General features: G+C 41.2%; 1 protein-coding gene across 2 annotated transcripts in view; it reads right to left on the reverse strand.

The window, feature by feature from the left end:
- Window positions 1-417: 417 nt before the first annotated feature.
- The window catches only part of LOC131975904 (nectin-2-like), an 85,315-nt gene continuing 58,944 nt past the window's right edge, over window positions 418-26,788 (reverse strand). The window contains exons 7-10 of one of the 2 annotated variants that reach the window (XM_059338721.1): window positions 4,854-4,989; window positions 4,621-4,678; window positions 4,394-4,477; window positions 418-2,122 (exon numbers count right to left, since the gene is read on the reverse strand). In XM_059338721.1, coding sequence (XP_059194704.1) covers window positions 1,916-2,122; window positions 4,394-4,477; window positions 4,621-4,678; window positions 4,854-4,989 — 485 coding nt within the window. In that variant the 3' untranslated portion in view covers window positions 418-1,915. Of the gene's footprint in view, window positions 2,123-4,393; window positions 4,481-4,620; window positions 4,679-4,853; window positions 4,990-26,788 lie in introns of both variants that reach the window. The other variant, XM_059338720.1, reaches the window with a different exon arrangement.

Raw genomic sequence — 26,788 nt, forward strand, 5'->3', positions numbered from 1 at the left:
AATCACTTTAAAGTTGCAGCTGGTAAAGGTGGGACTGATTTAAATATTGATATACTGCATACTATAATACATGATATTATATCATAATGCATTTGTTCTTCTATATGTTGTGTTGATTACCTGAAGCTGCAAAGTAAGTAAAAAGCACAATATGCATCAAATAAAGTTGCATTTTCCCCCAATTGAATATATGTCACAAGGGAATAGCAAGTTATTACATTGTTTTATCTACATTTCAGACAACATCTAAACTTTTTCAGATTGTGGTTGTAGAATTAGGAGTATAAAAAAGCATTAAATTAATACTCAAGTAAAGTACAAGTACCTGAAAGTTGTACTTCAGTACAGTACTCCAATAAACGTTAAGTTATATTCCACCACTGGCAAATAATAAAAGAAATGAAAAACTCAAATTAATTGATTTAACCAGGATCACAATTCAAATGTTTATTGAATCAACAGACTTTTAAAATATAATTCATGAAGAATGAAATAGATTAAAATCAACATCATATATAGTAAAAGCGAAAATAAATCACATTTCTCAAAAGGCTATTTGATAAAAAATAAACCTGTTGGCACTAACATACATAGAGACACCTTTGAATTTATGATTGAGTGAAAAAAACCCAGCTAAGTATAACTGACTTGTTGAACCGATGGCCCCCGATAATGGACGGACATATCAGTATACTAGCAGGCTCCGTTTCACAACCCTGTTTATTCTCCATCAAGAACTATTTAATCCTCCACTACAGAGATGAATTGCAACAGATTTCATGGACATAATCCAGATTTATCCTAATCCATCCGAGCATGCTGGAACACAAAGTGAAAAATAAAATAAAAATAGGCACAAAACTTGTCAGTGTTTGAAAGTAACAGATACCCCGTAAAATAAACATTATTGCTGCCCACTGTTTGAGCAACTCAGAAGTGTTCTACTATGGCTTAAAGGAAGTAAAAAAAACAAAACAATCAAATGTTACAGTAAAAAGGCTACAGGCCAATCAAGTTTCATCAGTCACTAGAAAGTAATATTCCCTTCCACCTGAGATGAACTGAGAGTTTTCACATGGATGGCAGGTGCAGAAAACATGAGCAAAACTATTCAAATCAAACATTTACACAAATAAAGTATCTCTGCAGCAGTTAACCTCCCTCGTTGCAGTTTACACCCCGATGTCATCACGGTCTGCGAGTCTCGTCTCGGTGCTGCCCGATTAACTGCAGCTAATAGCTTCTCCACAGGGCGTCTGCTTTACACCGACTCCATGCCAGCTGGGTTTGTAAGCCAACAACAGCAGACAGATAGGACCAGACAGAGGCAACATGTAATACCCACACATTGTGCTGCTGCTAACCATATGTGAGTGTTAGAGCTCCACATTCAAAAACGCAAGACAGTTCAGTGTTGAAACATGCTCATGCTCTTGCAATGCACAGTGTACTTTAACATCTGGAATGTGGTCTTTGATTTATCTACAGTTTGACAATAATAGTCCCTTAATCCTTGTAGCTGTATGAAACAGTTGTGCATAATAGTACATTAGCAACATTTAAAATCTTGCTGGCTCAAGCTGATTAGGGTTTAACAATGATCAAATTATAAAAAAAGGAGCGACACACAACTAAACCCCGAATATTTCATAGCTCTGGTAACCTGACCACGGATAAATATTCTTTGACAGAATTGCAAATCAGAAGTGTGTCTTTTTGCAGCACAGACTTGAAAATTCATAGCTAAGCATAAAATTCACATTCACAAGTCCTCACACTTTTCATTCACAGATCTCTCTCACTTTCTCTCATGTAAGCCTGCAGAAGTGTTCACTCACCCAGTCACACACTCACTTACTCACTCACACACGCACAGATATTTACACACGAGCGCACACGCCTCCTCTGTGTCTTCTCACACAAACATGGCGGGCGACACAAAGCTCTCTCCGCGGTTGACATTGGGGCCCTGATGGTGGTCCTGGGGGTCGCTGTCTGTGCGCATGTAAGGAGGCGGGACCTCATTGTTTCCAGGATCATCCCAGCCAGACGGGGCAGCAGAGTGATAATGCTCCCTCTCATCTTGGCCATAATCTTCTTCGTCATGGTAGGTGTCCAGATCCTGGCAGCAACAAGAAAACAGTAATCGTGTCATCCTTTATACATGATGACATTTCTATCTGGGTCAACGAATTACAGTTTTCCTATTTGTCTACTTGTCTTAATAACAGAAAACTGAAATCTCATCCAAATAGCTTCTCTTTCAAAAGCTTCTGCTGCACACATTCAAGGTTTCTTTAATCAGTTTATGAAAGGCTAGAAGATGATTCAGCAGTTTTCGGTCCATATTTTAAAGGTCAAGATGTACAGTCATGGAACAACAATTCATTTCCTGTTCATTTTAATGCCTGCTACAACTAAAGGCACATTTTTTTGGACAAATATAACGATAACAACAAAAAATAGCTCACAAGAGTTTAATTTAAAAGCTGATATTTAGCCATTTCCCATGGTTTTCTTGATAATGGTTTTGGTTAGTAACAAGAAAACCATGAAAAATGTCCAGATATCAGGTCTTAAATTAAACTCTTATGAGCTATTTTTGTTGTTATCATTATATTTGTCAAAACAAATGTACTTTCAGTTGTACCAGGCATTAAAATGAACAAGATATTAGAGAAAACACGGTTTATCGAATATTTTTTTTTATGACTGTATCTACTTCTGATGATTTGACTTTGTTTGGTACTGTATCAGTACATGAATACTTGAAATTGTTTAACATCTGGGCCTGATGAATACAATTTTGTAAAACAAAGGGAAAAAAACCTAGTAGTGAGACCCACTGTGTCCCCACTATCTGGCCAAATCTAATAAGAGGTCTATTATTTATTGTGTCCTCCTCAAACTGTGTCCTCAAGCTAATCAGTGTATTTCTAACCGCAGCTGTGCAGTGACACACACCATTACCCAAAGTTTTATCAGACTCCAGTCAGTGGTGTCTGAGATTAGCCTGTTTCCAGACCTCTGATTCACTAAAAGGCCATTCAGTTTGAATATCGGGCAGATCTGAGATACTCTTCTGTGAAACAATGCGATTGCAGCTCATCCACAGTTCGCCTATTTTTATTCTAGGGGACTGGATATTGAAAGAGTGAAATGAAATGACTTAATCTATCCATTTATTCACAAATTGACCATAGAGAGTGCAGACACCCGCCAGGGCCAATGGTGCATTTATCTGCTCTTTGGATGGTCCCATTTCCCAAGTATGGAAGTTGTATTTGATTTTTATTTCATCCAATTTGTATTTATTGCTCAATATGTTTAATGCAATATTCTCTTCCTAAAAATAACAGCTTAAAATAATTTTGATGCTACACTGGACTGTAATGGGCAGCCAGGCAAGAGTAAATCTCGTACAGGCTTTTAGAGAGCTCCCCAAAATAAAAGGCTGCAGACTATTTAATGTAGCTTTAAACAAGCAGTTTCCAGTATTTGCATGACAATGAGGAGCAAAGGAAACAAATCACGTGAGCCATGAAATATGATCTGGAGCAAATTTTTCCAATTATTCTAAAGCCACTTGAATGCAGCACAAATGCCCTCACAAAGTTAACAAAAGTTAAACATTTATATATAGTTCATTTGTGTATCTGCCCCGTGATTTAGATCTAATTATATTTAATTCTTTGTTGGCCCGTACTACACCCTTCCACCAAGTTTCATAAAAATCAGGAAAGCGTTTTTTCTGTAATCCTGCAGACACAGACACACAGACACACACAGACACACACAGACACACACACAGACACACAGACACACACAGACACAGACACACACAGACACACACACAGACACACACACAGACACACACACAGACACACACACACACACACACACACACACACACACACACCTTCTCTCCTTGGTGGAGGTAAGAACTTAAAGATTTGGTTAGTTTGATGTTGAGTTTTAATGAACCTTGTCAACACTCAGCCGTTGAAAAATCTCAAAATAGTGTTGCAAAAAGTGTTGTTTGACACTAAAACAAGCATTTAAGTGTTAATTAAACACTGCATAAGATCTGATGTCGACATTTCATATTTTGCTAAGAATTACATGACAGTATATTTCAAGCTGTTTTCTCTTCCTGTGTTACCAATTTTTTTGCAGTGAGCCAAGGATTTGATGTACAAATTGCAATAAATGATGGATCCAGCAGTACTGAAGAGGATGTTATTGATGAATAAAAACTGGAAACAACCCCAGATACCACATTGGTGAAGGTACAATAACTGTGTGCATCTCTACATAGTGAATGATGTACATTTGAGTCACAGTAATCAGAGTGTACGTCTCATCTGTATTTTAAAACAACATGTTCCCTTACGGTGACTGGCTCGGCGCTCTGGGTACTGTAGTATTGATCCTGCAGAGGTCTATCCTCGGCCACCGGGGCATGACTTGTGTTTGGCTGCTGGGGACAAACATCAGACAGAATATTTCAAGAGGAATGATTGAATCTGTTAACTCCGCTACGTGCATTACAACCTAACACAGTAGTGTAGCTAATAATGATTCTGCTGTCCTGACAGGCATTTGTCGACGGTGACTCACTCTGCTGGCGGAGCTGTTGGTCTTCTTAGGGGGAGGGGGCTTGTACTTGGGGGGACCACTGAAACAGAAACACACACACAGCTGTCTAGTGAGTCACAAAAGGATGAGACATGTAACGTGGCATTTCATCTAATGGCCCAATTTGAGGATAACACACCGAACAAACACCCAGACATGAAAAACAAAAGTGAAGTGAACCTAAGTGAACTGTCGTCACGCCAACAGATACTCACTCTCCATTGAGCTTGTTGTTACGGTGTTTGCGGTACATCGCTATGCCGGTTCCAATGATGGCCAAGAGTAATATGACTCCAATAATGGCTCCTATGATGCTGCCTGTAGTGGCTCCTTTCATCGGAAGGCGAGTGCCTGGAACAGTGAGAAAAAGAGAGAAAACACCATTAGACAAGAGCCGAAGTGGTCACTGGAGGACACTGCTGAAGTTCATCCCAGAACACAGCTTTATTTTTTATGTATTATTTAACACAATGGTTTAATACCTTCTGGCATTATGAACCTTCAAAATAAAACTCCTCTGAGCCTCTTAACACTTGTTGTATATATGTCAATAAATTGTGAGCAGCTCCTCTAGTGATCGTTTATTCATTTTTTTGTATATATTTTTATTGACATGCTTATAATTTTTTTCATTTGTCTTCTCTATATTTTTTTATGGCTTTTGTTTTCTTGCTTTAATTTCAACTTCACTTTCTCTTGCTTTGTTTGCCTTTCTGCGTTTCCTCTGCTTTGTCTGTCAAAGTACTTTGTAAAGTTGTTTTTTTAAAGGTGCAAAAAAAGAAAAGAAAAGTTTATTATTATTATTTAAACCACAACAGATAAAACTATTTTACAAGAAAAGCAACAATTAAAGGGCATTTGGGGAAACATGCATATTCACTTTCTGGTGCAGAGTTAGATGAAAAGAAGTTAGAGAAAGTTAGTTAAAGACATTTCTGTGAAACAGAGCTATGTTTCGTCATCTTTTCTATTTTGTTAATCATCTTACTACCTTAGATTTTTCTTGTGACCCCCTGTGAAGGCCTTGCCCCCCATGTTGGGGAACAGTGATTCAACAAACGTTAATGAGAAGTCATATAGTGCAAGACAGCATGTAAGCTAAGTGAACTTACTCCACACTGTCAGACCCGTTACTCAGGGTGGCCTTATAAAAAAGACTCAGATGAGTATATGTGTGTGTGTGTGTGTGTGTGTGTGTGTGTGTGTGTGTGTGTGTGTGTGTGTGCGCGCGCGCGCGCGCTGGTGAAGAACAGAAAGGGTCTTGATTAGAGCGTCGAGTCACATGGGTGATTAAGATGAACCAGAGGAATCATGCAGAGGTTCCACTAATGAACCATGACCACACCGAACATGAACCGACACACACACACAACCACACAGCGCACGCACACACACACACTGTGTGTTTACTGAAGGTGCAACCCGGCTCATTATCCACCCGAAATCCCAGGGGATTATGCTAATGAGGGGGCGTTAAAGGGCAGAGAGGATCTGAAGCTCATTTGATGAGAACAAACCCTGGTCCTAGTAATTGGAAGGGTCATGATTGAATGCTGTTAGTCGACTAATTACAACTCCACTCCAACAATAGACTTCTTTGAATGTCCTAAAAATAATTTTCATTATTTTGCATGAACAAAAGTGTCCCAATAATCATCTCTTTCTCTACTACTCACTCTATTACTCATTACCCAGCGCCTGCCCCTTGCTGTACCTGGGAGGTTCTCTAGCTTTAGTTTACCTTTCTCTTTTATGCTTTTTTTATTTTCATAGCCTGTATTTGGAGGTTTCTGTGGACCATCTACACAATGGACTTCATAAACATTTATTTTGAAAGTGAAAACACGGGAATGACAAAATAAAAAGGCATGACATTTAAAAAACAACAAAGTGGATCTGAACCTTCAATATCAAAAGCACAGTGTGCACCTTAATCTGCAGCGTCACAACAATAGTCAACGAGCTTTCCAACTCCGACGATGAAACGAGAGGATTTCCCCGGATATAATAAACAGAAAATCTTCTTTTGATGGGGTGAGCTGAGTTAATTATGTTGTTTGGATTTATTCTGTGGGGTACAAATAAGTTTTCCATTGTTTTTTTCCCCCAGCGCTTAACCAACATGTGGTGCCCTCATTGCATCTAAAGTAGTTTTCTGCTTCTGGAGGGACACAAACTGCCACAGCGCTCATACATGGAGTGAAATCATATGTTTCATTTAAATCTTACGTGTTTCATTCTCAAGATTCAAAACAAAAATTAATTATAGTCTTCCCCTAAGTACCTTCAAAGGATTTTAAGAAGCACTGCTGCTTTGTCAGTAAGACATGCTCTGTATAAACTAGATTTAAATCACGAATAATGCACAACAGGCAGTATTTTTGTGAGTTTTTCATATATTGTGAATTATATAATGCACATTTAGTTGACTCAACCCAAAAATGCATGAAAATATGATAAAGATTGTACTGCAAAGTGGAGTTTTATATAAGAATATAGGTGATTGAGAGGTTTCTGCTACTGTGATGGGAGTGGATATTTTCTGGGATATTGATTAGCCTTATATTATTATATTACCAACATTTTTCTCCTCTTGAAGGCTGCACTATTAGTTCTCCTGCCCTCTAAAAAGCTCCCATAGGTTTGTTCAACCAGATTATTACGACTCATATTTAAGTTTATCATTAAGCTGCAACCTCTAGTGGCCATTGTAATTATAATAGGTATAAAGAGTGACCAAATAAAAGTCTGTTCATGGAGGAAATGCTCCTGTGGGTGATGCACCGATCAAACTTTTTCAGTCCCTATGTCTCTACCGATAGCTGAACTTTGGTATCGATCTGTGGCAGTGATTCATTAATAAGCTGTATGACTCACTGGGTGGAGGTGAGTGGGGTCATGCTTGTAATTCTAATGAAAGTGTAAAGCAAAACCAAGATGGAACATCTTTTTCCTAACTTGGTAAGACAAAATGTAACACATACATATAGAGTCATGAAATAAATATCAGACCATTGTTTTCTTCAATGTCTTGTTCATTTTAATGCCCGGTACAATAAACAAATAAAAAATAAACAAACAAATAGCTCATAAAACTTTAAGAGCCGCTATCTAGTTATTTTCCATGGTTTTCTTGATAATAACCAAAATCATTTTCAAGAAAAACATGGAAAATGTCAAGATATCAGCTCTTAAATTAAACTCTTATGAGCTATTTTTGTTGTTATCATTATATTTGTCCAAACAAATGTACCTTTAGTTGTACCAGGCATTTAAATGAACAAGAAATTGAAGAAAACAATGGTGGTCTAATATTTTTTTTCCATGACTGTATAGATATACATGGACTGAATTGTTTTGAGCAAGCATCCACTCGATATCCAATCCTGTACCAGTGCATTGTTCATTATAAAGTAGGAACAAACTACTATGTGGCTGTTTGTGTTGGATGACCTGTTGTGTGTTAGAGTTTAGTGATACAACTCTCCGAGCTCAGTCCGTTCTAACAATAAACAGTATCTCTAAAATACCAAGTTCTAATATTAACTGTAACTCTAGATTTACTGCAAAAATGTTATTGATAGTTCCTTACCCCTCTGTAATAAAGAGAGGAGAGGACAAGCAGCTTTATTCTAGGGAGGAAATTCAGGCTGTGGCTGCAGGAAATGAAAACTAATTATTCATGCAACAGTCTGAATCTTAAAAATGTCTAACCATGAGCTTGTAAAACATACTTTTGCTTCAGCTCACCCATAAAACGCAGACCTCTGGTTATAAAAGAACAAAGACTGTGAACTTTAAAATGGATAATACTAAATAATTAGTCAGATTTTTTTTACAAGGACTGTCATGGAGGCGTGTGGAGAACATTTTACTGTGGCATTTTCAAAGTCACGGTGGGTGTGAGCAGGGAGTGTTTTCTATTAAGTTAATTTAATGGGCATGGAGGGATGATTTGCTCAAAAAAAACACAGAAAAATAAAAGTCCAAGGTGCCTTGATACAATCAAGACTGACAGGGTGTGAAGCATTAACAGGCATTCAGACTCTATTTGATTTCCAATTGTTGCAACCGAAATTTAGCATTAAACCCATCAAATTTAATCACACAAACACAATACATGTAGTGTCAACCATCTGCCACATGGTGGTGCTGTGTCGCTTTAAAACCAAAGCACTGGCCGGCTCCAGGCCAAGTTCAGTCTCAGCCTCATACCTGCTTGGTCTGTCGAGTGTTTTTGTGTAACTGCCTCCTCATTCCAGTGCCGTGTCTGTTTATCATCACACCACTCCCTCCTCCATTTTGGCTCCCAGGATTTTTTAAAAACTCTATGGGAGGCCGTCACCCCCCCTCATTCTCCCCTCCCCCCCTCTTGCCTTATCTCACAAGCGTCATTATCTAACCAAAGTCATTTTCACTCAGCAGGTTTCAGGTAGAAAGCGGTTCTTTCCTCTCCGATAACCTCTGATAGAGAAGAGAGAGCTGCGGGGAAAGGAGGCCAATTTTTAAGGATTGAGGTGCGGAGCCTGTGTGTGAATGACTTGACTCCAGAGCGTGCCCTCTGTGTTGGCCCTGGACACCAGCCATGTCTTGCACTAATGAAACATCCCAGACAGAGAGAGAGAGAGTGTGTGTTTGTGTGCGTGTGCGTGTGTGTGTGTATGTACTGTTCGTCTGTTGAAATCCCTGCAGCTCTTTGCCAAGGACACACAACCACACCAGCACTAACGCACACATATATAAAGACCATTAAGGCCAGGGACCCGTGCAAACAAAAAAATACACACTCATGTACGCGCACACAAGACATTCTATTAAGAAGCAGCTGGCATCCTCTGCTGTATCCTCATCACTCAGTCTGACATATTTTACACAAACACACTGGTCTGCAGCGTGCCCTTTGCCCTGCTGCTTTTCCTTTCCAGACAACCATCACATGCATACACAAAAAGATATCCACATAGATGTTTAAACATAAAAAAATAGAAAAAAAAGCCCCCCACCAAATCTATTACAGAAAGCTTTTCTGTCTGCAATCTAATCACAATCTTTACTGTGAATGAGGGGATGGTCCGCAGTTCAAACACAGTTAAAAGGTCAGATCCATTTCTGTCAGCCGATCAATGCAGAGACCATACAGTCAGATACACATCTATCTCTTCCTATATGTGAGCCCTCCATTGCTCACCCTTTCCTGCCTGGCCGAGCCAGTCAACCATAGACCTCCACTCTCCCATGGGGCACGGAGGAGGGGGAGGATGGAGTGGGAGTGCAGGAAGAGGAGATGAGCCTGAATGGTTGGCTGAAACTGTCTGAAATTACCGCAAACCTACTTCAGCAAGTTGAAAATACCACGAGAATCTCTGGAGCTTTAGGGTGCATGGCAGAATATCGGCCGCCGGCTGGCGAGAGTTCTTCAGTTTTCACCTTTATTCACTTCATTTCGGTCTCAAAATACTTTTAGAGGGAGTGAAAAAATATTCGGGAGACAGATCAGCACTGCTCGAAAAACTTAGCGCGTATGAGTCACTGTCAGGAAAGCTGAAAGAGAAGAGAGTACTCAGAGAAAGAGTATTCGTTGAGAGATGAGTCAAGTCGAGATGACGGGGTCCAAACAGTGGAGTTCGGGTGAGTGACATTGCAGCAGAGAGGAGGTGAGAAGAGAGGAATCAAAAGAGGGAAAGAGGGCGAGGGAGCAGGAAGAGCCAAGTGAGATGGAGGCTGTGATTAAGACGCTGGCTTCAGATAAGTACGGAGGGATTTCCCGGCTGCTGCCTGCAACTGGCTGATCACACACTGAGGGGATGAAGGAGAGAGCTGGAAGACAAAGATCTCACATCCCTCTCTTTTCCACTCAATCCTGTGTTCTCTCTTCCTGTGTGTTGACGCTTCTCCCTGAAGGGATTAAGGTTAACATGCTGGCCTATCCACAGCATCCCTGCACAGGCCCGGCTTTTACTGCATTTATCCCTCCCCAGCCCACCCCACCACCAGTCTCCTTCCATCCATCCCTCCCTCCTTCACTCAGATCATCCCTCTTTCCTGTCATCCCGCTCCATCGACGGTGTAATTTGGGATTCGCTTGTTTGGACCGGTAATACGACAGCACAAATCTGCAGCGTCTCCCTCTGCATCTCTTATCTCCTGTGCCTAACGAGTAGAGATAAGCCTGTTTTTATTACCCTCCCTGACCTCTTCCACAAATCTGTGCACACACAGGCACACACACAAGTTTTCCCTACACCGGGTACCTACCAGCCAACCATAAAATCAGAAATGTTCATCTCTTCCAGATGTGGATCAATTGTAGAAATATCTACATGTGGTTGGTCTTGGCTTAAGAGATTAGCAGACCACTGGTCGCTGGAAAACAATCCTACTGTAGCTGATGATCAAACTCATCCTGAATGGATTAGCTTGACTTTTGAGGGACCGTTGATCAAAATATCCAAAGCCTGAGGCGACCTGTTGGCTCAGTGGGACGTAGCTTCCTCCATGTGGAAGCAAGTTTCCTCCAAGAAGCAACATCCGAGCCTGAAAAGCTGAAGCCAATGCAGAAGTGGCTGCTGGGGGCGACTCCACTGGTTGCAAAAATAAGACAGATTGTATAGAAGTCTATGAGAAAATGACTGTACTTCCCTCTTGATTTATTACCTCACTAAACATTTTCCTAATTAGTTTTTGGTCTCAAACTTTAGTTTCAATTCTTCTTAATTTCAGCATGATCTTTATCCTGTAACTTACGATCTCATTTAGAGCAGAATGGATGTTTGAAGTTTTCAAGTCATGAAAGTTAATTGTAACATTTTTGTGGCCTAAAAATTATTGTTCAGTGTTTTGTTGTACTAAAAAACTTTTTAAGTACTTGGCTGAAAACTTAATCCTTATGATCTTTACATGATCCTTTACATGGTGGCAAAAAACCAACATAGCGACATTTGAAACCTTCACCCATTCTCACACACACTCCTGCCCTGGTGGCCGAGGCTAGCATACAAGAAGCCACCCGCTCACACATCAGTTGGGAATATCAATTTGGGGTTCAGCATCATGCCCAAGGAATACGACGACATGTAGACGGCCATCAAACCATCGACCCTCCGGGGGGCGAGCGCTCTACCATCTGAGCCACAGCTGCACCTCACGGTGACTATGTTCATTATTTATAGACACGTCTATGGCTGTGGAATTGTCCCACTTGCAAATTTTGCTGTGTGTCATCTTCCCCTCTTTTCCACCCACACATCTTTTAAGTCACTCTGCAGTATGCTTTTTAGTAAAGTGAGAAATGTCTATTTAATTATATAAATCCACAGTGTTTGATCACTGCACCACCATTAATGTCTTTGAAGGCGCAAACATTTTTTTTTTTTGATTTGGTATTCCCTTTAAATATCAGCAAGTTTTTCTTTGTTGTTTCCAAGGATGTCAGCAGAAACTTAAGTTTCTACAAAGGTTTGCCCTTAGTGCAAAGTTTGAATTTAACGAGACAAACCGGTTGCAGCTGAAATCCGAGCCTTTTGAACTCAACTGAGACGCAAGCTACAGTACAGAACCGCCTGGGATGGAAAAACACAAGGCTACCACGGTCGCAGCAGAGTGCCTGGAGATGAGATTAGGACCGAACGAATTGATGGCCTCTGAAAGAGATTAAGATAAAGAACAGTACATGTAATCTCATTGCTCAGTAAGAGAAAAGAGGGCTTCTAGCCTTTAGATTTGGAGGTTAACTTGGTAAAACACACACCCTATCCATCTATTGCCGCATTCAATCAGGTTGAGCTGTGCGTACACCTGCCTAACTCTCTGGTGATACAGTAAGCTAATAATCAACCATACAGATAACTGCAGAGAATGGAGTAAGAAGAAGAAGAAGAAGAAGAGGGGGGAGGACTGAGCAAAAACTGAGTAAAACAGACTTGCTCAGTAAAAAAGCTTGTGGCTGCAGTGACAGGCTTCGTACATGAGCTGCAGGCCGGAACACACACTCACACTTAAATTATTCACAATCAATGCAAGTGCTACAGAGTTGAGTGCTGCAGCTACCTCTGACATTAATTTTATGGCAGTTGAAGACCTGCTACACCCGCTACCACAATCACCGTCGCCATCTATGTCATTTACTATTCAGCCGCACTCATGATGCCATTATAATTCATTTCAGCACAAAACAAATCATGTCAAATTGATTGTGCTCGTCCGGACAACACGACCAGCTGAGCGGCTCCGAGAGGACGGAAAGCACTGAAACGCTGACTGAATTTTGTGTGCATCTGTGCATGTGCATGTGTCTGTGTGTCTGTGTGTTTGTGTGAGAGAGATGCTGTTGCCAGGGTTATTTTGTTTGGGAAAATCAGTGATGCTGGTCATTTCTAATCTACTGTGATTCTAGAGCTCAACCTTGTGCATTTCAACTGTCTGCAGATTAAATTCATGTCACTGACACTGCGTCTGGGTGTACATACTGCCAGTGTGTGTGTGTGCGTTGTGACATTTTATAAAGCTGTGTGGTGGTAATGTGAAAACTCTGTATGGTGTGTGTGTGTGTGACGCTGCTCTCCCTCTCCCTCTCTGGGGAGACAGTGTGTTCCCTGCCACAGTGCATCAAAGCACACTCAGTTGCCTTGGGAGAAGGCAGGAACTCACTCTCTCCCTCTCTCTCTGCATCTCTCTCCATGCCTCCATCATCCCCTCCCCTGCATCTCTCCCTCTCTTTCTTTCTCTCTCTCCCTTTCTGACAAGGTCGCCGTTCGCCTCTTGCTGTCTGCCTGTCAATATTTACAGTCCACTTTGCACTGGCACCGAGGTGGTCTGCTGCAGCCAGCGGAGAAAGCGGGGTTGCATTAGCCAAATGTAGCTGTCCACTCAGGACATGAATGATCTGTTGTACTACAAGCAGCACTCTGGTTCTCCTCCGTTCTTTCTCTCTCTCTCTCACGCACACTCACACAGAGAGAGAAGGGTGGGAGGTAACAGGTAGAGCGGGGAAACAGCAAGCTGATACTTAACTGAAGAGTAACAAGTGCTTGAAAAGCACAGGTCACATTGTAGTCGCAACCATGGAAGCACATTAAATGTCTAAAGCCATTTTAGCACTTTTAAATACCAAACACATTAAGCTAATTATGTTACACTACACCACAGTCTCAAAATCAAAGTGGTGATATTCAAATGCTACATGTATATATACCATACGGTTTCTTGTACAAATGTACTAAAGTATAAATTCTATGATAACTCAGAATAATTGTCATGATACTAACACAACTTATATTTTATTCATATTTCAATGCTCTGACACAGAAGATTACCTCTATGAATACAAATAAATGGCGCAATCTTAATGTAAACAATTTAAAAGGTTTGCTTACATCAGGAATGATTGTAAAATGTTGCAGTAAGGTAGATACTTTTGAAAGCCTACGGTATATTATGATATGTAAAATTTATGCTTACATCACAAAACAAACTGTTGCCCAATGAAATTAACTGTGTTACACGGTTATGTACAGGAGCGTAATGCATTCACTTCAGAAAAAGACATGATTTTGTTTTTCTGAATTAATGACCTGACTATCTCATTAATTAAAGCATATTTCTTTTTCATGAAAACTTTTCTCCAAATTTTCATGTAGAGTCAATAATTAACTTGATTAATTTTAATTGCAATTAACTTGGAATAATAAAACAGAATTTTGAAAAGCAAATAACACAGAATAATCATACGATTCCATTGAAGCAAATCAATCATAAATTGATTTTTCTTTCCCCCTTGAGCTCTACAAAAACCGGGCAGTAAAAGGAGCAAAAGGAGTAGCTCAACATTTAAAAAAACATTATTTATTCACTTTCTGCTTGAGAGAAATGAAAAGATCAATACTGCTTGTGTGTGTGTGTGTGTGTGTGTGTGTGTGTGTGTGTGTGTGTGTGTGTGTGTGTGTGTGTGTGTGTGTGTGTGTGTGTGCGCAAAAGTTTAAAAAAATGTTTTCAAAGATTTTAATTCAAACAAATGTAAGTCACCATCTATTGCAGTAGATAGAGCCTTTGACCCTGATGAAAGGCTGATTTGAGGGTAGGCGGAGCTAATGCAACAGACTCACTCTTCAACTCACTTATGTGTGAAGCAACATATTATTCTTTTCCCCATCTCTGTATGCACTGCAAATAATGTGAGACCCAAAAGCAGACTTGCAATTGTTTCTTATCACCATTGGTGCCGCCAAAGAGAATGAAACAGATCTTCAAGATTGCCACAATGAGACTCACATTTGTTTAACCTGTGCATACACAGAAATGTAAAAACAACAGTTTTATTGTAAGTTATTATTGTATTGTAAGTTACGCGATGCTGTTATCTCTTGATTTGTTGTCCTCCGACCACCTTTGTGCAGCACCTGTTGTTACGACCCTGGAAAATCAGTTCACCTGGCTGGGTGACTCCTCATCAAACCACTAAATGTTATTTTTACATTAGTGTTATTGCACAGATTAGACCAAAAAAAAAAGACAGAATTTGTTCATTATTGAGCTTCAGATGGTTCTCTTTGAGGTTGGTGAGAGCCAGTTCCCCTCCTTGCTCCTTTATGATAAGATAAGCTAATCACATCTTGGCTCTATAGCTCCATACTTCCGTGTATAGACTTGAAATCTGTTTGATCTCCTCTTCTAAGTCTCGGCGAGAAAGCGAATAAGCATATTTTTCCAAAATGTCAAACTGTTCCCGTAAGAGTGCAAGTGAGGATTTCAAAGGGCTTTTCAAACCGCAGCAGGTGTCCTACATTACAGTCTAACACAGATATGTGTTTGCATGTAAACCTCAAAGGTTATTCTGGTCATCTCTTAGATCAGGTTACAGATTATAGAAGGGAATAATGAGGTAATCAGCAGCTGACCCCCATACCCAGAGGAAATACTGTAATTCACAGTATATGTTGCAATCTTAGAATATCCAGCCACCTATTTTACCTCACGATGCCTTAAGGCTCCCCATCCATCTTCTCGCCCTGCTTTTCCTCCTCTCCTCTCCTCACCCCCACACCACACTCTCCTCCTCCACCAGTGTCACTGCGGCCTTGAGGCCAGGCAGTCAGGAGCAGCTGGTATGTTTACCTGCCCTCCTAACCACTGCTAACCTCTGGCTAGAAGGGACTCTCACCTCATTACCCACCACTCAGCCACACACACCACCTCAAACCCGGCTATCCTCTTAGATTTCTCCCCTACAGCCGGAATGCTACACTGTAATGGCCTCCGTGTACTGCAATCCATTCAGCAGCCTGCTGAGCACAAATGTTAGATATAATGAGAAAGGGAAAAAATAACGTAGAGGACTTGGCTACCGATCCTCGTTCCTATAAAGCGAGGAGAGTCAGTTCGTTCCTTCTTCTCAACTCTCGCCGACTCACATGAGAGTGCTCTTCATGTCGCCCTCCTACAAAGTTCCTCACACACACTGCCAGAAAGGAAACAACGCACAGAGGAACAGACAGAGATGGTGAGGCAGGGAAGAAAGTGTCGAACATATAGGAAAGAACATAGAACTGAGAGAATAAAAGATTTAAACTGGAGGGTGGAGAAGTAGTCGATGTGTAGGAGGGAAGCAAATCAAAGACAAAAAGTACATGTGGCACAAAAAAAAAGTTAAAAAAGGTCCCACTCTTTCAGCTTGATAACATATAAAACTAATGATCCACGTGCAGAATTTGTTGTGTTTTTGTTGTTGTTGGCATAATGATTTCCTTTCAAGTGTTGTTTACTGTGTTTGTACCTGCTGAATTGTTGACCGCAAAAGGAAGCAGCCTGAAAAAAAAAAAAGAGCCTCGCATGGAGTCCTGAGTGTGCCATAGCGGTAATAGGCCCCATCTCTCCCTCAAACTGCCTCTCATCAGCTACTGATTAATGACACACAGAGCCGTAATGGCTCTGCACGCTCTCCACATTCATTCACTTTCCTCTTCATCCCATGCCCCTGGAGAGAAACCACAACAATACGAGCTGTCGAGACACCCGGAAACGACGCGCTCGCCATACTCGAATTCAAACCCTCATTAAGAAAGACGTTTCCTCCATTGCCATTCAGTTATGCATTGCCAGTGGGAGCGGGTGGACAGGAACAATAGAATACAGAAGAGATGGGGAGGTGGAGAAGAAAGCATTCAGAGTTCAATTTATCTGTATGGGAACAAAGAATGGTTTCATCAGTGTTTAAATGTAGTTGATTGGCTGCTTGGCGTGGAGTGCAGGTGATTCATGCATTGATAAAAAGGATGCAACTTATATTCTGGCACAAGATGTACGTACACACACAAGCACAAGCCACATTCACTACACTTCAAATCAATCTGGGCCTCCGGATATAAATCTGTGGAATAAAACAAACTCTTGTTGGTATACAGAAACTTCACAGATATTCATCATTGTGTCTGTTGTACAGTTCTGTCAAAAATGCATCACACTGAGAGCAAAACCGATATATATTAGATAGATATTGGCATTTTTGTGTTCCTATATACACAGATATGAAAACTCTGAGAACATTTAATGCAGAAAACAATGCTTGAGGTGTTTAAGAAATGGTGTCGTAATCACAAACTTTGTCCAGCAGAGCGGGTTGTACAATATATAACGCTGTTAAACATTCTTTAATAAAGTTAATGGGTCAAGACAGCACTCTTCTGACTACCTCTGCTGAGTCATATCAGAGCACAATCCACGCAGAAAAGCTCTATTTTCATTCAATATTTCGCCTCTAAAATTGGTCTCAAAAATCCCATTTCAGTCAGACTCTACACTGGAACACACTGTCTTTTAAGTACAAAAACAAACACAAATGTGAGCCCAGCAGGCACACACGTGTTGAGGCCATGCACGAGCAGAAAAGCATAATTGCACGCAGACGTCAACATCTGACCTGACGTGCTTCCTAATGCATGCGCACAGATGCAAATATTCACATTTACGGACACGCTTCATGTCACGGATGAAAGATATCATGCTGCTGTACATACATCAAACGACTTTACACCAAGTAGCCACCGTTAAAACCCTCTCGGCATCAATAATGAACAAATCTACATTCTCATCCTCTACAGTTTACTGAATGCACTGAAGGCAACGCTGCTGATTTCATTGTTCCAAAACCAAAAAATGGTTGCAGGCGCATGTTTGTTTATTGGAAATGTTCTTTTATACACTATTCATGTGAATATTTAGATATTACCAAACTCCTTAATCTCCTCCACCTCCCAGTTTTGCCTGTTCAGATGCTCCGACCCTCCCCTTTGTGCGGGGGCTTCTGTTTATCAGCGAGTGTGTGTGTTTGTGTGTGTGTTTCCCAGCAGCAGTATTTATGTTCAGTGTTGGACAGCGTGTGGGGTAATCAATAGTGTTTCAGTGAAGGACACTTAGGAGCAGATTGGAGCCCAAATCCAAGCTGGCATGAAAGACAACATGACAGAAACACTTGCTGCTCAACCTGAAGGGGATCACTGTGACATCCACCCTGACTGTTGTCAGGAGTGCAAGCACACACATGCACACACTCCTCTGCACACACACTTAGACACCCCAGGGAACCCATAAGAGTATCTTCAAATACAGTTAAAAACATTTACACACTGCTACATCAAAGCAGGCAAACTAATGAGTTATTGACCGATGGGTGTACATGCACACACACACACCATTTATTGCACATCGCAATGCCTCCATTCCACGCATCACGGACGTGACCAGCGTCCTTGTCACTACTAAGCAGAGTGTGCTATAATGAGAGTTGTGTATGTGTGTGTGTATGCCTGCCTCTTTGTGTGTGTGTGTGTGTGTGTGTGTGTGTGTCTGTGTGTGTGTGCTTGCATACATGTGCTGGGCTCACTGTGTGTACACAAGTCATTATTAGAGGTTTAGTGTGTGCTCACCAGTCAGTCAGGCTCCAGTCAGAGGAGTCAGCTTAAGGGCTCATAGCAGCTCCCTGAGGAGACACTAAATACCATCAGCCGTTTAAATCCATCCATGACCATTTTAAATATGCAGCACACACTCACTCCATTTTTAATAAGGGCTCTGAGCAAGACAGAGGGAGAAAAAGGAGAGAGAAGAGACGGAGACAGACAGAACGAGCGAGAGCGCGAGATAGAGAGGGAGAGAAAAAAGGAGGAGAGGGGGCATACTGAGCAATGGGGAGGGGGGGAAGGAGGAGAGCAGAGTCTGTTGCATTGATTTCTTGGCAGTTTGGCACCGGCCCTGATTCGCCTGGAAAAGCCACAGATGTGTCAGAGCCAGTTAGGCACGCCAGAAGAGAGAGAGAGCGAGAGAGAGCGAAAGAGAGAGAGAGAGAGAAAGAGAGAAAGAAAGAGAGAGAAAAAGAGAGAGCGAGAGAGAGAGAAAGAGAGAGAGAGCACGCACACACGCCCAACTCAGTCAAATGCATGTACACACACAGCTCAAGTGCAAACAACATATACACACACACACTCATAAATAGAGAGAATACACAGCGTGCGCTCAAAGTGTCTGCGAGTGTGTGTGGATTACAAAAGCACCTGAGTGAAAGGAGCGAGAGAGCCGGGGATGATGCAAGGGGTTTTGATGCCTTTCTGAGGGAAAACCAGGCATTTCTCTCTCAAGGCAGAGTCAAAAATAGATACTATTACACACACCTAGATGGGCAGTAAATTTCTCCTTAATCCCTGGCTTAACTTAGCTCAAAAACCTGTCTGCTCTGCTCAGCTTTCAAAGCACACCTGACTGTGTGCGGGGGGATGCACAGCCCAGCAGAACAGCAGGGAACACTCGGATGTACATTTTGATCTGAGGGCGGATGAGACATTAGGATCAAAGTCAGGGACTGGGGAGAATCAACTGATCTTAGCGCTGAATCCATGAGCAACCTCCAGACAGACTACCTGATTAGATAGGCATTTGTGGCCCATATCCAGGATGAAAGTGAAGGGAATACAGATGATAAAGCCCGGGGCAAAATTATATCTCGGTCCCCTTATAGTTCAAAATGGCACTAATGTCAAGTTTAATGGGCTTGATCTCCAGCAGGGTCACCTGTGCTACTTCAACAAGATATTTCATCAAATTGTTGTTGGATCTATTGCTACTAAAGAGACATTTTTAAAAGGTAGATGTATTTTATCAATAAGGAAAAAGGCACATATCTGTGATTTTCTTGAGGGAATTCCTTGTGGGGCTGATATTGTTGAAATAAGAGCTGAAGCTAATATTCCTTGAATAATTAATTTTGTATATAAAAATTTAAGAAAATTGTTAAAAATGTAAATCACAAAATGCAAGGCATCATCTACAGCCAAAAACCAAAGACTACATACACACTAATAAAGTTTTGTTTTAAAACAACATCAAATTTTAAAAATAGGTCTTTGTCCATAGAACCGTCACCGTCCATAGGACCATCAGAAATACAATACACTGGCCTTGCATGAGTTGGTATGAAAAGAAAGCAGACCTGGTTGAAAACACAGACAATACTATGGAGGAAAGACAGGAGGAGACTAGAGAGCTCTTTGGTTGGAACGACCGTGAAACTAAACAAAAGGCGGGAAAGATGGCAAGAAAAAAGATTTGGACTCACTGCAAAGCAAATATAGCCACACAGAGCGATGCCAGGAACATCATGCATCGCAAGAAGAAGGCATGGTATTGGGAAAGTAGTCCCCCACACAGTACAGGACAATCACAAAGGGAATGCAGGCTCATCTAACTGATAAGATAGTGACTGATAGGACCCAATCAGAAAGCTAACATTGGTGTCTTTGTTTCCAAAAGTCTCTGTTACTGCCCGTTCACACTAAAACACCCGTTCTAACTAAAGCAGGGTTCACAGAGTGTGAAAAAGTCTCCATCTCAGGGGTTCATACGTGCTGGACTAGTGTAGGTGTTATGTGTTTTAAGATATGAATGTGGGTGCAGCCTCAGAAAAAAAAATCCATACAGAAGCCCTAGCCATATTAAAATAGTTGGATGATTAATCGTCATGTGCGTCAACAAATCATTTTAGCTCTAATGAATGCTATGACTGAAGATTTAATGAATAATGTGTGTTTATGAAGCATGTGTCACTGTAGTAAGTGGGTGGTTTCTATTTGTAAACACCAGAAGAAGCTATATTTATCTTCCATTCCATACACATTTACTTGCTTTTTTACTGCCTATTAAATTAATAAGAGAAACGACAGGGAGCACCTGACTGTGCAACACTTAACACCATTCCAGTAAATCCTATATGTCGACAGCAGCGTTCACTCAGCAGGACTGAAGTCATCCTCAGTATAATAGAACAATGGCTCACTAACACCGTTTCCTGCTCCGGACAAATACTCACACAGAAACACACACACCTATGTAGCCTGGTCGCTCTTGCTCCAGGTGACAGGTGTGTCACAGCAGTGTAGCAGGAACCTGGTGATCTCAGCCGACAGCCTGAATGACCAGTTAGTCAGCTAGCCGGCTGACTCACTGACCGAGAGCTCACTCAGCGTCATGCCAGCTGCACCGTGTAAATGTGGGTCCATTCTTACAAGAAGAAAAGGGTGAGTGTGTCACTCTGAGTTCAAACAGAGTCACATGTGAAGATGCTCACACTCACAGAGACACCTCGGCATCAGAGATGTAGATTAGACACGGTATGTTTATTACCCTCCGTGCCACAGACGAAACCGGTTCCGAGACCTCCGTTCATTTGGCTGTCAGTAAAGACACAATAGGACAGTCACACTTTCTTTGACGCGCCACTCTGGAATGTTAATCACCACAGAAACCCATTATCTTCACATCCTCTCGTTCCCTCCCCCCATTTGTCTCCCTCTCCTTTTAAAACCTGACAAACTCATTGCTCGTTACTAGAAAGTACCATTGTTTCATTGAGCGCACATGTAGCGGCAGACAGAGACATGAGGCGGAGGAGATAAGAGGAGGCGCAGCAGAGAGGGGAGGCCTGCCTGACTGCTGACATAAATTGGGGATCATAAAAAGTGTCGTCCCGGAATTAATCTGCGAAGAATGAATAAAGTGAAGTACCGTAGGGAGGTGTGTGTGTGTGTGTGTGTGTGTGTGTGTGTGTGTGTGTGTGTGTGTGTGTATAAGTGCAGATCTGTCTGGAATCCATAATGAAGACACAAAAGACACAAGAATGGGAAGCAACATGAAACACATGACTTTCAAATGTATTCATAAGGCTTGATGATCATGGCTCATGAGGATGTGTGTGGACATTTATTTTTCTAACTCTGTGTGTGTGTGTGTGTGTGTGTGTGTATATATATATTAAAGCTATTGTATATATGTTCTGTGTGTGTGTGTGTGTGTGTGTGTGTGTGTGTGTATTAAAGCTATTGTATATATGTATATATGTTCTGTGTGTGTGTGTGTGTGTGTGTATTAAAGCTATTGTATATATGTTCTGTGTGTGTGTGTGTGTGTGTGTGTGGGGTTGTGTTGTGTTTGTCTGTGCCTCAGCTGTGACATACTACTTGCCTCTCTCTCTGCTACATCGCCTACAGGAAGTGCCACATACATCATGCATTTTATGCATAAGGCTGAATGTCAACACTGATGCATAATTTTTGCGGTAAAATGCTAAATGTCACCAAACACCAGGCTCTGTTTCGACTGTCGGCGGGCCCTCGTATCACCAGAGGATGTGCTCGCAGTCAGGAGTCGCCACGCCAGCCGTCACACCAGAACTGTACAGTACGCAGTTGTGGCAGGAGTGGCAGAGCAGGCGACAAGGGAGATCGGGAGGGTAATGAAAGCAGATTTGAAGGAGAGGGGAGTGAGGCAAGTGCTTTTCTGTTTACTTTTTCCCCCAACAAAGACGCATGTGCAAGAGAAGAGAGGCATTATGACCCTCTTACACATGAGCTAATTCCTTAACATACAGTTTTATCCCTTTGATTCTCTTTAAGTAGCTTGAGGGCTTAAAAAAATCCCTCTGTCTGACAGCATCATTTACTGTATATCATCTTCTTCTAGCGCTTTATTAAATTATGATGTAATTCCATAAGAAGAAATTTCTGTCTGATATATTTTATGTCTTTAGAGACTTTCACATCATCACTCACGTTTGAAATAAAGTTCTGAGAGTTTGAACCATGTTTTACTAAAGAGCACACTTTTTTTTTCTGTGGCACAACAAAGTTCAAGACATTAAGTATTAAAAAGTCAAGTGACTTTTTGTTGTTTTTGTCTGTTATACAGTCGAGGTGTACAGAATAATATCTGTGGAGCTCACAACACTGAGTCCCCAGTTATACCTGGTATAAACACAACACATAATTCCTACAATCAGATAGTCAGCAGCCCTCTGCACCAGGTGTATTATTAGTATTCTGCCCACACTGTGATTGGATCTCTACAAATGAGCTAGATGGAGCTGGATGTGTCAACAAACAATGCCATAGATGGGCATCATTCATTTTTAAAATCACTTCTTGCGAGGCAAGATATTATACCTCTAGCTTTTTCTGGTCTTTCTTCAGCTTGCAGGAACATGTACTCAGACGAAATGCCACACTAACATGCTATTATTACACTAAAATAGCATAAATATCCAATGGCGCAATGCAGCAACAACAGCTCTGTAAAGTCGATTTTAAACGCTTTATTTTTAGTCATAGTATTAGGGGTCGACGCTGATACGGATTAGAGGAGAAATAAATCAATAACTGATATGGGGGCCAATATAATATTTACGCTGGAATGAAAATAGATTTTTTTTATGTGGATTATCACAGATTTTTCACCACTCTGCAAAGGTACCAGAGAGCTGCTTTGTCATACATAAAACTAAAAAAAAAAAAAAATATGTAACATTACTATACAAACAATGTATTTCATTGTCAGCCATTTCTATAAATGATAACTAAGAAAATAATCAAGAATAAATAGGAATAACATAAATAGCTAAATAAACATAATTACTGTTTAGTGTTAGTCAATTAAGAGCGACCACCATTTCTGTTTTCTGCATTATATTATATTGTGTTAAAAAAGTTTTCATAATGACACATATACACAAATATCAGGCCAATATCAGCGAATAATATCCGTCAACTGATATATCTGTCGAGCTACTACTTGTAATTTCTACCCTCCCTAGTCAGCATTAGAAATACAAGTCGGTATTATTACAATTATTATTCATTTCCATGGAAAGTGGTTACATTGAAATCCCTCAAAGCCTGAGCAAACTGACCCTTTTATATTTTCTAATATGGCTTTTATTGTCCTTACCACTGCTTTATACTCATTATACCCAAAGGGAAGAGAAAAATACAAGCAAGAGCACACACAGGGAATGTGAGGACAGAAGGAAGAGAGGACAGAGGGAGAATAAGTAGCCAGTGATGCAGATATACGGCTTAAACTCTCCCTCCAAGGCAGGAGACCACCAGCTGAGCTCCCCAAATGAAAAACTACACTATTAATATCTATGTGGAGAGCTGGCTTCAAGTATTTTCAACAACACATTCTCCAAAACACACAGAAAGAGGGGACTATGCATGAGCGTACACACACACACACACACACACACACACACACACACACAAACACCAACCAACAACAACAGACAGCAACAGTTACATGAAGAAGTTTGATATTCTTGCATTTTTAAGTGTTAAGTTTGTGCTTATGACCTTTAAGGTTGATGGGGTGAGTAATGAGGAGCGGGGCGATCCAGCAAAGCCTGCCCGAGAGGCTGCTGAGTGAAAGACGGGGACGGACGGAGAGGAAGTAAGAAAGAAGAAATATGAAGGAACTGTCATCTCATTTTTCCACCCTCCGGCTCCCCCAGCTGTTGTTCTCTCCCCCTCTCTCTCTCTCAATCACTTCTAATTGTCACTCATCCCTCCAATCGCCCCCTAACCACTTGTGCCGCCCTCCCCTTCCCTCGCTCGCTCTCTCCCTCTTCTTCTTTCCATCTCTTTTTCTCCATCCACACAAATGACTCAGTGAAACAGGTCAAGTGTTACAAAATTCCCCCTGCAGCTCAACCTGCCTAATACAAGGCCTGGCTCATTGCACCAAGACAAGTAATACGCTGCCTACTCACTGAGAGGGGCACGCACACACACACACACACACACACACACACACACACACACACACACACACACATACATACACACTCACACACACACACACACACACACACACACACACACACACACACACATACACACAGGCCTACAACCAACAGACAAGATTATAAGCTCACAAATTTCCTTAAAAAATTAGCATATGTATCCATTATTTACAAGCATGTCAACTCAAATCATTAAACATTAAAAGTCATCTAGTTAAAGCCGTATTTACCATTTTTTTAATCCAATTTGTTTTTACTCTATTATTACAATCGATAGATGTCAAACTAATTCCCATTGCTTGTGATAAAAGTCTTTTAAAAACTGAATCCATATCCTCTTAATAGAGCTGAAACAAACAGTTGACTGACAGAAAAACAATCAGCATCTATTTGCTAACAGAGAAAATCATTGTTTTCTGAGAAAAATGTCAAACATATCCTAGTTTGTGCTTTTATATTAAAGTTACTGCATTGTGAGGATTTTTGTTTTATGTGATAGTAAACAAAACATCTTTAATTTCAACTGCTAGGGGGAACAGAACAAGCTATTTCAAGACATCACCTTGGGCTTTTGTTTGCATGTTGTTTTGTTTGCAGGAATTGCTATTTTCTGACATTCTATAGACCACAGGAAAAATCAAAACATAATCTCCAGATTAATCCATGATGAAAATAACCATCAGTAGCAGCCCTACAGTAACAGTAAAGTGGGTGTAAAAACGGGGAAGAAGCCACATTTAAACACTCACTGCCTCTTTTTCTACCTCTCCCACCTATCCACACTAATGAATAGCAATTGGGCGACAGAAAACCCTGAAGCGCCACAGTAAAAGTGGTATTAAGAGGACGACAGGAGGAGTAAAGGGCCTTAAAATAGGATAAATGACTAGGAAAAACTAAAGTCAACACACACACACTTGCCCTTTAACACACACACCATGGAAGCCTAGTCCCAGACAGCACAGTATGCAAGTATGTTTGCTCTGTGATATAGAAATGTAACAGCTCCATATATCAGGATGGTGAGGACCTGTGGAGGATAAACGACCTGCGGGCGGTACCTGGACAGTGTGTGTAATACACAGATAAATAACTGGGAGTCATATGATGGCACACAGACTCCCGGAGAGAGCATGTAGACCAGCACACGAACACAGAGACAGAAGAGAAACACTGGACCACAGCATGCACTTGTTTTTAACAGTTTTGTTTGTCTGAGTCCCTCGGGAAACAGTGGTCGTTTGGGAGGGTAATGACTTAGGAAAACTGAAATGTACTGGAACATAAATTAATCAAAATTTGAAACCTGCATTCATGCACACTGTGAGTGCTCAGCACCATCCATTTTTTTTGCCGTTTATCCCCCCGTTGTGGGTGCACAACAAAGAAGTTCCAGCTATTACACACAGTGAACAGAGCATAATTCTGCATCGATGTTTCCGCCCGCTGCTTCCGTTCAACGCGGGCCGGTCAGATCAGAGGTCTGTGGCTGGGATGAACCCGCTATTACAGTCAAGGTGACAAAGATCACATTTCATGTTTTTGAGAGCAATAATCAACTTGTTTTTATAAACATTTCACGTAGTGCCCCTGTGATGCCAAACGCCAAATCTGAATAACATTTAATTTCCTCCTGCAAGATAAGACCTTTTGTCCGTTCAAGACTATTTTATTCTATCACTGCCCTAAGCTGACAGTTAAGCGGACAGGAGATGGTGCAGCGTGGCTGTGCTTCGCATGGCAATGCTGAGCTATTTTTCTAAACTCTCTCTCTCGCATTATTCACTGAAGTGCACTTCAGCTGTGAATCGGGGCCGCTACCCATGATGCCTCGGCTGTGGGGTTGAGTGACAGCTGACGCATCTCCTAAAGGAGCCGAGAGGTTAACAAGGGGCCAAAGACGTACAGGAGACCCCCAGCAGGTGCTGCTGCGGTGTGTTCACAGCGCACTGCAGTGGCTCTACACCAACACATGTCAACACACACGCAGACACAAGTAAAGGACAGAGTTTGAGAGTCGACACTGTCTGACTTAACAGC

This window comes from Centropristis striata, chromosome 8, assembly GCF_030273125.1.
Source record: "Centropristis striata isolate RG_2023a ecotype Rhode Island chromosome 8, C.striata_1.0, whole genome shotgun sequence".
Taxonomy (NCBI): Eukaryota; Metazoa; Chordata; class Actinopteri; order Perciformes; family Serranidae; genus Centropristis; species Centropristis striata.